Source organism: Oncorhynchus keta, chromosome 32, assembly GCF_023373465.1.
Source record: "Oncorhynchus keta strain PuntledgeMale-10-30-2019 chromosome 32, Oket_V2, whole genome shotgun sequence".
NCBI classification, from domain to species: Eukaryota; Metazoa; Chordata; class Actinopteri; order Salmoniformes; family Salmonidae; genus Oncorhynchus; species Oncorhynchus keta.
The window spans coordinates 16,287,121-16,299,180 of NC_068452.1; the positions used below are offsets into that span (position 1 = coordinate 16,287,121).

The window sequence follows — 12,060 nt, forward strand, 5'->3', positions numbered from 1 at the left end:
AAGTTATAACTACGTTGGTTGTTCATTATACTGTACATCAGGGAATAGTGTATATAAATAACATGTAAATGATGTGCATAAAACCAACCTATAAAATGAATGCAGTATTTTATGATGCTGAGACTGGGAGTATGTCTGATTAGTCAATTAATTTGATAAATTAACATAATTGTTTAATTCAGTGAACAGCATAGAAGGGCACTATTGGGAACTTGGGGATATTGTCAGCCTTTTTGTGTGGGAGGTAGGCTGACTGATGCTAGACACTAGATACAGGGTCTGCCTATGTTTCCCTCGTCTCAAGTCGACAGTGAAATTCACATCAGTATTAAATTTATGTCATCTGTCTTTCACATAACAATTGGTTTTACCCCAGTTCCAGAAATAGACTGACTAGACTTGTTTTCTCTTTATTTATTTCTCTTTTCCTGTTCAGGTGTTGACCATCTGGGCTGTGGTGATTTCCGGGACAACGGCTGACCTGACCTGCGATACACTGCTACTGCTGTCCACCAATCTCACTGGTGAGGCCCTCCTCGAATCGTATAAGGACAGTTTTCTATGTGGGCAGGAAATATGGTGGAGGAACATTTTTGATGGTCTATCATGTTAAACAGGGAGTTTAGTCATTCTGAGTTCCTCCCATCACGGAATAGGCACTGGTGGAATACTGTACATAGGCAACAACAGTCCACAGCATCAGTGGGAAAAAAAGAATGCAATTGGGCAAGAATGTGTTCCCAATCGAAGTCCATGTGCACTCTATAGTCCCAATCACCTATGATGACTTTTTGGAATGGGGGGGCTGAACACACTGATTCTGCATGTGTTTTTCCACTTCTCATTAAGTAAAATAAGATTTGGTTCTTGTAGGTATGGTTTGAGGTGGATGTGTTATGTTCACTATATTGTACCTTGGTAGTTATTGTTGTTTGTCCTTATTGAGTCACGGTAGCAAAACAATTCCCTCAGTGTAGTCTGAATTAATTAAGATAAATCAAGAAATATATAAGTAACTTAAAAGTTTTGCAGAAGAGGTCTTAGTCGCACAATTTGACATCTAGCTAAGGTGTCTGGTGCAGTATTTCTCAAGTATTGTTTTTTTGCATGGAAACTAGAAGTGCACTGCAGTATCGAGTCAGCTGCTACTACGCTCGAGAGAACATGTCTACAACTTCAGGAAGCTGTCGAACTATCGTGAAATAAAGCACAAGCTACAGTACACACTGTTAACCAGTGCATAAAATTACTAGCTAATTCCGTCTCTGTGGTTGTCAATAAAGCTAGCTAGTAGCTAGAAGGCACTTTGAGCAGGCAGGCAAGTTAGCAAAATCAGCTTATCAAGCAAAAGCTTATCAAGTCACTGGCGAGTGGCAAAGTGCTTTGGTGTCTTTTAGTTTTTACAACTTTCTCACTATCTATTACCAGAGGGTGTGTCTCTCTGGCAGTGTTTCATAGGGAATCATGTTACTAAACATGTTGCGGTGGGACACAAGGTGCTCGCTAATGGGTTCTGAATTTTTGAATATTGAATCATGGCAGTTGGGATGCATGTGCGCATTGTCTCCATTTGTAATTTTGCCCAAAACAGTGGCAGACTCGAGTGATTACTAACAAACACACCAGCAAGTTTCCACACAATAAGTTTAGGGGCCAAGTGGTCTTTCAACATAACATTGGTGACGTGTTGTCTTATGTAAACAAGTCCCAGGCACTCTGTAATGTGGGCAGGTCTGTCACTGTCTGTGGGTTCTATCAAATGATTAGATTGAGCGCAATCAGCATAGCTGTTTCTCCGTACATGACAATTCTCCGTAGGCGTTACCATCCGTGTGAATGGGCAAGTAGGCATGATTGAAATCAAAACCCAACCCTCAAATATCTAATAGATCTAGGAACATAACAGCTTCCATAAATCTCGCAAATCTTAGTTTTGGAAGATACTGACTTTATGACCATAATTATGCTATTTACACTTTAGTACATGTTTTTAACAATAATCAATGTTTCTGACTATTATCGATGCAACATAGGCCATTGTCAACCAGAGAAATAAAATAAAAATGTATTACATTTTTTTATGTCTAGTTGCTCTTTAAGACTTTCCTAGAGTGAGCTATACAGTATACAGAACAGTAGCTTTGTTCAGAGAGCACTTGAGATATTTCAGATGAAATTGTGTTGAGGTGAAAGGAAGACACTCCGAGATGAAATTGTGATGAGACGAAAGTACCGACATGCACTCAGATATAAGGGGTTGCTGTGAGATGTGCTATTACCTCTGTCAGTAGTGCCATTCTTATTGTTCCTAGATGGTTCAATTGGCCCATCACAAATCGCAGTTCACCCTTCAGTTATAAAAAGACATTGGATGTGTCTTCAATGGCACCCTATTGCCTTTAAAGTACACTAATTTTGACTAGGGCCCATAGAGCTCTGGATAAAGTAGTGCATAACAGTATATGGGCTCCCAAGTGGTGCAGCGGTCTAAGGCACTGCGTCTCAGAGGCATCACTCCAGTACCTGGTTTGAATCCAGGCTGTACCACGTCTGGCCGTGATTGGGAGTCCCGTAGGGTGGTGCACAATAGGCCCAGCATCGTCCGGGTTAGGCCGCCATTGTAAATAAGAATGTATTCTTAACTGACTTGCTTAGTTAAATAAAAGGTTACATTTTAAAATATAAGGAATAGGGTCAAAATTAGTGCACTATAGAGTGAATAGGGTAGGCATGGTCTGAAGTTGACTTGACTACATGACAAAAGTGTGGGCAGGAGATTTCCATAGGCTGTGGGATCTTTTTGCATGAACAGTTTATCAAGACTGTCTAATCGTCTGTGGTGGTGATGGGACTTAGAGTTGCACCTCAGTTACCCTCCGTATCAATCTAGGAGTAGTCTGTGTTGATTGCATATTCTTTTCCATAAGGATTAGTCCTCCCACCCCTCGCACCCTTCACCCCTCACTTTCACTTCAAAGGCCAATCAAAAAGATTATGTGGAGCGATTGCTCTGTGCTGTATGTGTATACGCAGTGTGTTTGAGGACATTGGTGGAGCTCAGATCCGATAAGATCTATGATGGATTATCTCTAAGTTATCAGAGACTGCATGGGGAAGAGATGTCAGGTCATGGAGCACACATCGTACGCCCGTCGTTATGGCTTCCAACACTATGAGGGTTTGACTGACAAGATTCAAGACTCATTTTACCTGTAATGAAACAACAGTTTGACCTGTAGCACAAACCTTCAGACAGGTGTACAGTTGGCTGTACAGAGGGCTATGAAAAGGTGAAGAGCTTAATCATGGAAGCATCGAGAAAATCATGTCAAGCACATTATCTAGTCATATCAAGGATGAAATCATCCATATCTCTCACTCACCATGATAGTGTTTATAATGGGATTCAATGTGAATATTTATCTTTATCACTTCTTTGATTCCTTTTTACCCAGTCTGTTAAAAGATGGTTAGGAGAAAGGATGCCAAATATATTTCCTCTACAGTCGTGGTCAAAAGTTTTTGAGAATGACAGAATCACAAAGTTTGCTGCTTCAGTGTCTTTAGATATTTTTGTCAGATGTTACTATGGAATACTGAAGTATAATTACAAGCATTTCATAAGTGTCAAGGCTTTTATTGACTATTACATAAAGTTGATGCAAAGAGTCAATATTTGCAGTGTTGACCCTTCTTTTTCAAGACCTCTGCAATCCGCCCTGGCATGCTGTCAATTCGTCTGACTAATTAACTTCTGGGCCACATCCTGACTGATGGCAGCCCATTCTTGCATAATCAATGCTTAGAATTTGTCAGAATTTGTGGGTTTTTGTTTGTCCACCCGCCTCTTGAGGATTGACCACAAGTTCTCAATGGGATTAAGGACTGGGGAGTTTCCTGGCCATGGACCCAAACTATTGATGTTTTGATCCCCGAGCCACTTAGTTATCACTTTTGCCTTATGGCAAGTGGCTCCATTACTGTAACGGTTTTCTAGGTGTGGTGAAGGAGAGTCAGACCAAAACGCAGCGTGTAGATTGCGATCCATGTTTAATGAACAAAAAACGTAACACGAATCTAAAATACAAACACTACAAAAAAAAAAGAACGTAACGAAAACCGAAACAGCCTATACTAGTGAAAACTAACACCGACAGGAACAAGGACACTAAGGACAATCACCCACGACAAACTCACAGAATATGGCTGCCTAAATATGGTTCCCAATCAGAGACAATGATAAACACCTGCCTCTGATTGAGAACCACTCCAGACAGCCATAGACTTTGCTAGATCACCCCACTAGCTACAATCCCAATATATACATACCAAAACCCCAAGACAAAACACACCACAATACAAAAACCCCATGCCACACCCTGGCCTGACCCAATACATAAAGATAAACACAAAATACTTCGACCAGGGCGTGACAATTATGCTGGAAAATGCATTGTTTGTCACCAGACTGTTCCTGGATGGTTGATAGAAGTTGCTCTCAGAGGATGTGTTGGTACCATTCTTTATTCATGGCTGTGTTCTTAGGCAAAATTGTGAGTGAGCAAACTCCCTTAGGTGAGAAGCTACCCCACACATGAATGTTCTCAGGATGCTTTACTGTTGGCATGACACAGGACTGATGGTAGCGCTCACCTTGTCTTCTCCAGACAAGCTTTTTCCGGATGCCCTAAACAATCTGAAAGGGGATTCATCAGAGAAAATTACTTTCCCCCAGTCCTCAGCAGTCCAATCCCGGTACCTTTTGCAGAATATCATTCTGTCCCTGATGTTTTTCCTGGAGAGAAGTGGCTTCTTTGCTGCCCTTCTTGACACCAGGCCATCTTCCTTCGCCTCATTGTTCATGCAGATACACTCACACCTGCCTGCTGCCATTCCTGAGTGAGCTCTGTACTGGTGGTGCCCCGATCCTGCAGCTGAATCAACTTAAGGAGAAGGTCCTGGCGCTTGCTGGACTTTCTTGGGCGCCCTGAAGCCTTCTTCACAACAATTGAACCGCTCTCCTTGAAGTTCTTGATGATCCGATAAATGGTTGATTTAGGTGCAATCTTACTGGCAGCAATATCCTTGCCTGTGAAGTCCTTTTTGTGCAATGCAATGATGACGGCATGTGTTTCATTGCAGGTAACCATGATTGCAGAGGAAGAACAATGATTCCAAGCACCACCCTCCTTTTGAAGCTTCCAGTCTGTTATTTGTGTGCAACGCACAAAAATAACAATCAATCAGTATGACAGAGTGATCTCCAGCCTTGTCCTCGTCAACACTCACACCTGTGTTTACGAGAGAATCACTGACATGATGTCAGCTCGTCCTTTTCTAGCAGGGCTGAAATGCAGTGGAAATGTTTTTTTTTAGGATTCAGTTAATTTGCATGGCAAAAAGGGACTTTGCAATTAATTGCAATCCATCTGATCACTCTTCATAACATTCTGGAGTATATGCAAATTTCCATCATACAAACTGAGGCAGCAGAGTCTTTGAAAATGAATATTTGTGTCATTCTCAAAACCTTTGGCTACGACTGTACACTTCATCATACGTAGGTTATAGGTTATTTTGTGTCTTTTTCAGAGGAAAAGGTCAGAAATATTGCTGGATTTAGAGTTCACAAATAAAGAAATGTAACCTTTTCTTTCTTCAACTGTCATTCTCATGTCATGGCGTCACCACCTTCTTCTAGAGAACTCTTGGGAAATCAATAATGAAAAAGTTCTGAGATGACACACGACGAATGGGAACACCTCTGTCAGCCATCAGAGTTGTTTTTTTCCTTGTCTTTTCAACTTCTACATGAAAGGGGAAAACACATCTTAGGGATGGGCATGAATGACAAATTACAATGACAAAATACTACTCCAAAATACCCTAAAAACCAATGTATTAAAATAAAATATTATACTTTTGCAAAGTATTGTATTTAGTTAAAATACATGTATTCTGTATTTTTAAATACAAAATTACATCTGCAAGTAGCCAGCCAAACAGCAACAACATTCTCAGTAACAGTTACAGAAACGTCTTACTTGCTATGACTGTGATATGTTGGTGTTACTCTACCTTAGTTGAATGCACTGTTACTCTGGATAAGAGTGTCTGCTAAATGACCAAAATCTAAAGGTATATGTGAAAAGTAACAACTGAAAAGCACACTAGGTATTGTCATAGGTCAAGTTTCAAATCGAATGTTTTAGATATACAGTGCATTCGGAAAGTATTCAGACTCTTTGACTTTTTACATTTTTGTTACGTTACTGGCTTATTCTATAATGGATTTAAAAAATGGATATAAAATCCTAATCTATCTACACACAGTACCTCATAATGACAAAGCAATTTTTTTGGGGGGGGGGACATATCAAATTTACTTAAGTATTCAGACCCTTTGTTGAAGCACCTTTGTCAGTGATTACAACATCCAGTCTTTTTGGGTATGATGCACACCTGTATTTGCGGAGTTTCTCCCTCTGAAGCTCTGTCAGATTGCATGTCGGAGCGTCGCTGCAGAGCGATTTTAAGGTCTGTTTAGAGATGTTCGATCGGGTTAAAGTCTGGGCTCTGGCTGGGCCACTCAAGGACATTCGGAGACTTGTCCTGAAGCCACTCTTGCGTTGTCTTGGCTGTGTGCTTAGGGTCGTTGTTCTGTTGGAAGGTGAACCTTTGCTCTCGTCTGAGGTCCTGGGCTCTCTGGAGCAGGTTTTCATGAAATATCTCTCTGTACTTTGCTCCGTTCATCTTTCCGTTGTTCCTGACTAGTCTCCCAGTCCCTGCCGCAAAAAACATCCCCACAGCGTGATGCTACCACCACCATGCATCACCGTCGGGATGGTGCCAGGTTTCCTCCAAATGTGATGCTTGGCATTCAGGCCATAGAGTTCAATCTTGGTTTCATCAGAGAATCTTGTTTCTCATGGTCAGAGAGTCCTTTAAATGCCTTTTGGCAAACTCCAAACTGGCTGTCATGTGGCTTCTGTCTGGACACTCTGCCATAAAGGCCTGTAGAGATGGTTGTCCTTCTGGAAGGCTCTCCCATCTCCAAAGAGGAATCTGGAGCTCTGTCAGAGTGACTATCATGTTCTTGATCACCTCCCTGACCAAAGCCCTTCTCCTCCTAATGCTTTGTCTGGCCGGGGCGCCAAGTCTAGGAAGAGTTTTGGTGGTTCCAAATGTATTTTATTTAAGAATGATTGAGGCCACAGTGTTCTTGTGGAGCTTCAATGCTGCAGAAATGTTTTGGTACCCTTCCCCATATCTTTGCCTCGACACAATCCTGTCTCGGAAATCTACGGACAATTCCTTCGACCTCATGGCTTGGTTTTTGCTCTGACATGCACTGTCAACTGTGTTGCCTTATATAGACAGATGTGTGCCTTTCCAAATAATGTCCAATCAATTGAATTTACCACAGGTGGACTCCAATCAAGTTAGAAACAGGAAACAGGATGCGCCTGAGCTCAATTTCGAGTCTCATAGCAAAGGGTCTGAATACTCATGTAAATAAGGTATTTCTGTTTTTAAGTTGTATTACATTTGCAAACATTTAAAAAACATGTCATTACACACTTTACACACTTTGTCATTATGGGGTTTTGAGTGTAGATTGATGAGAAAAAAAAGTAATTTCATCCATTTCAGAATAAGGCTGAAACGTAACAAGCGGTATGAATACTTTTGATACCAATATAGGGTGAAATGGGACAACAAATTGTGAACAGCTATATAGAAAATGGTATGGAAAAGTATTTTGAAAATAGAAATGACAGACTTCGAAAGTATCTTGTTAGAAAATACATTGGTGTGTAGTTCAGCCCAGGGTAATACAAAATGCAAAATACAAAATGTGACCATCTCTGACAAGACTAAAGCTTTGCAAATACATTGGGGTTCTAAAATTATTGACACGCTTGAAAATATGTGCAAAAATGACTGTATAAAATAAATAATTGAAATACTGAGTTACATTGTATGTTTCAAAAAATGGTGGGAAATTATATTATTTTATACCAATACAATTGCTCAGAGAAATATGTTTTGTTTAACAAGTAATATCTTCTTTTTTTTCTTCAAAAACATAGAGGTCAAAATTATTGACCCCCCTGTTTTCAGTACCTCACCTTGCGAAGATGATGGCACTGAGCTGTTGTATGAGTTAGAGAACACACAGCTTAGACCATTCCTCCATACAAACTCCTTCTAGATCCTTGGTACCCTTCGTCTGTGTTTTTGCACCACCTTCTACAATTCAAACCACTAGCTTTCATTGGGTTTCAAGTTCGGAGACTGAGATGGCCAATGCAAAATGTTGATTTTGTGGCCAATTAAAATATTATTTGTGGATTTTGATGTGTGCTTGGGGATATACAAAAAAATGTATTACTTGTTAAACAAAATCTACTTCTATGAGTAATTGTATTAGCATAGAACAAAATAAATGTTTGCATACAATATAGCTCAGTATTTTAATAACTTATTATTGCTGAAAGTATTTCTCTGCTACCTTAACTTTAGGTTATAGCCAGTTCAGCAGTTTACGTTGATGCCGAAATATAGTATATCTGTGCAAAATTGCTGATGAAGCTGCAGTATTGATGTTGTCTCCCTTGAATAAGCCTGCTAATTGGATGGAAGCCATTCACTACTAATGCAATAAGCTATTTTATTCTCCCTTTAAAGATCAAAGGGTTCAGTAACACACACACACACACACACACACACACACACACACACACACACACACACACACACACACACACACACACACACACACACACACACACACACACACACACACACACACACAGTGCCCAAGCTCTTTAATTAGCTACACATGATTTTTAAGGGATATCGAAGGACGAGACACACATTAGCCACTATTTGGTTGCAATGAACAGCTTTGTAGAAAGCAAGAATAATCCATATCCTTTTGATCCACAGGCTTTATGAGCAACCATTTGACCTAGAAAAAGAAGATACTGTGATAAATTGTTATGAGCAGAGAAAGGAGGTGTACATGGCGGTAGTGGCTTATAATTAAGGTTGTTGCAGTGCTGAGAAAGAACACTCAGGATCTAATAGACAAGCAATTAATGCAGAGAGAACTCATCGACTTTGTTTAACACAATCGTCTCAGCCCACTTCAATAAACTGTTCTAAGAACCGCTGTTTAGAAGTCAGCGCATTGACGGGGGATGGCTGTCGTCAATAGACGTTGACATATCAAACTTGTGGGTGTGTGTGTGTGGGTGTGTGTGTCTGTGTCCATGGTGACTATTCAACAGAACTTCAATGGGGTTATTTACAGCGGCGCCCTCACATTATTACTTGCTGCTGTGTAAACGTAATGCATCCAGTAAGATATTAAACAGCCCCCATAATTGTATAACTGGTCGTTTATTCTATAGGCTTTGTCATTCCATTCTCAGGATTCAGATCATGTTTTCCGATGGATTTGATTTTCCTTTCCGCCAATGCTCACCATGTATCCTGCTATCTGCAATAGAGAATGTTTCCTCCCTTTCACATGTCAAAAGAGTACTCTCTCTCTCTCCCTCTTTCTGTCTCATTCTCTCTCTCCCTGGCTCCATCCATCTCTGATATGTGTGCCCATTAAACAGAGGGAAGCTTAGGGAAAGTATGCGGATCAAACAGTGATTAACATCTCATCTCAGATTTCCTGAATCAGTGTCTGTCTCCCCTTAATGGGTCACTGAAGGCCAAGATGCCACCACAGCCATGATTGATCAATGCTATTACACCAACAAGTTGTTGAATTGGTTGTAGTATTGAACGTCCCCCTTAAAAAAGTTATTTAAATGACCACCATAAGTAATTCCTACATTCTGGCCTATTTGTATTTATCCCTGATTTGTCTGGGTTAGATCTCTTATCTTCAGAGCTTATCCTGTACTCATCACACAGTTACTAATACCTTTCAGTGTGTGGGAGAGAGAGAGAGAGCGGTACTGCCTAGCCTGCCTATCCATCAATCATCACAGTAAGCCTATTATTGAGAACAAAAAGCTTGATTTTACTTGAAATGGTGTAAAAAGATGATTGCAATTGTTTTAGGCTCTGTTTCTAACATCTGCAGTTTGCATGAGTCATGGTTTATTAATTGAGCAATAAACTTGTGAAATTGCATCACGCCAGTCAACGGTGACATGAATCACTGGAACGTGTGTGTGGGTTAACCCGTCACATGAATGAATGTGTGAGCACAGCATGTATGCGAGTGGTATGTTTTTTATAACCAGGAAAGTTGACTGAGAACACATTCACAGCAACAACCTGGGGAAGTGTTACAAGCTGGGGATAATTAGGTGGCCATGATGGCAAAATTTGGAATTTAGCCAGAACACTGGGGTTAACCTCTTGAGTGTAGGGGGCAGTAATTTGATGTTTGGATGAAAAACGTACCCAAATTAAACTGCCTATTTCTCAGTCCCTCGAATCTAGAATATGCATATAATTGTCAGATTAGGACAGAAAACACTCTAACCTCTATTTTGAAAGCTCCATGTTCCATAGCCTGCCTTTGCTCCATTCAAATGGATATCAACCAGATTCCTTTTCGTATGGCTTCCCCATGGTGTGAACAGTCTTTAGACATAGTTTCAGGCTTTTATTTTTAAAAATGAGTGAGAAAGATCACATCGCATCATTGTATGGCTGGGTGCCAGCAGCGTTTTGTATGCGCAACAGCTTGGAGCAGCCATTTTCTCTCTCTCTCCTATTGAAGAAGCTACATTCCCGGTTGACATATTATTGATTATATATTGTAAAAACAACCTGAGGATTGATTATTTAAAAAATTGAAATGTTTCTATGAACAATACAGATAATATTTGGAATTTCCATCTGCGATGTCGTGACCGCTCGAGCCTGTGGATTTCTGAACATAACGCGCCAACCAAATGGAGGTATTTTGGATATAAAAATAATCTTTATGGAACAAAAGGAACATTTATTGTTTAACTGGGAGTCTCTTGAGTGCAAATATCTGAAGATCATCAAAGGTAAGCGATTTAATTTATTGCTTTTCTGACTTTCGTGACCAATCTACATGGCTGCTGTTTGTAATATTTTGTCTCCTGAGAGAGATGTCCTTACATAAACTCTTGGTATGCTTTCCCCGAAAAGCTTTATTGAAATCTGACATGCCAGGTGGATTAACAACAAAGTAAGCTGTGTTTTGCTATATTGCACTTGTGATTTCATGAAAATTAAATATTTTTAGTAATTTAATTTGAATTTGGCGCTCTGCAATTCAGTGGTGGTTGACGAAAATGATCCCGCTAACGGGATGGGTGCATCAAGAAGTTAACACCGCTACACTTACAATAATTGCCATGGGATCTTTAATGACCACAGAGAGTCAGGACACATGTGGGCTAGGTATTCCGCTAGCGTCCCACCTCTACAACATCCGGTGAAATTGCAGAGCGCGAAATTCAAAATAGAAAAATCGTAATATTAAGCTTTCATGAAAATTACACGTGTCTTACATCGTTTAAAAGCTTAACATCTTGTTAATCCAACCGCGTTGTCTGATTTCAAAAAGGCTTTACGGCAAAAGCATACCATGTGATTATCTGAGGACAGCGCATACAACAGCATTAAAAACATTTTTCAAACCAGCAGAGGCGTCACAAAAATCAGAAATAGCGATAAAATAAATCACTTACCTTTGAAGATCTTCCTCTATTTGCAATCCCAAGGGTCCCAGCTACACAACAAATGGTTGTTTTGTTCAATAAAGACCTTCCTTATATCCCAATAAAGTCAGTTTATTTGGTGCATTTGATTCAGTAATCCACCCGTTCCACTCGTTCAACATGCAGACAAAGGAATCCCAAATGTTACGGGTAAAATTCATCCAAACAAGTCAAACAACATTTCTAATCAATCCTCAGGTACCCTAATATGTAAATAAAAGTAAAAGTTAAGGTGCAATGTAGTATGTTCAATACCGGAGATAAATAATGAAGTGCGCACCCTCAATCATGCGCGCCACAAGACTGGAGTCCTCACGAGGGACACCTT

The 12,060-nt window shown here is 40.1% G+C and overlaps 1 protein-coding gene across 1 annotated transcript in view; it reads left to right on the forward strand.

The window, feature by feature from the left end:
- LOC118365165 (corticotropin-releasing factor receptor 1) overlaps nucleotides 1-12,060 on the forward strand; it is a 156,718-nt gene that overhangs the window by 53,735 nt on the left and 90,923 nt on the right. The window contains exon 2 of the mRNA XM_052490700.1: nucleotides 437-524. Within this exon, the coding sequence (XP_052346660.1) occupies nucleotides 437-524 (88 nt within the window). The remainder of the gene's footprint in view (nucleotides 1-436; nucleotides 525-12,060) is intronic.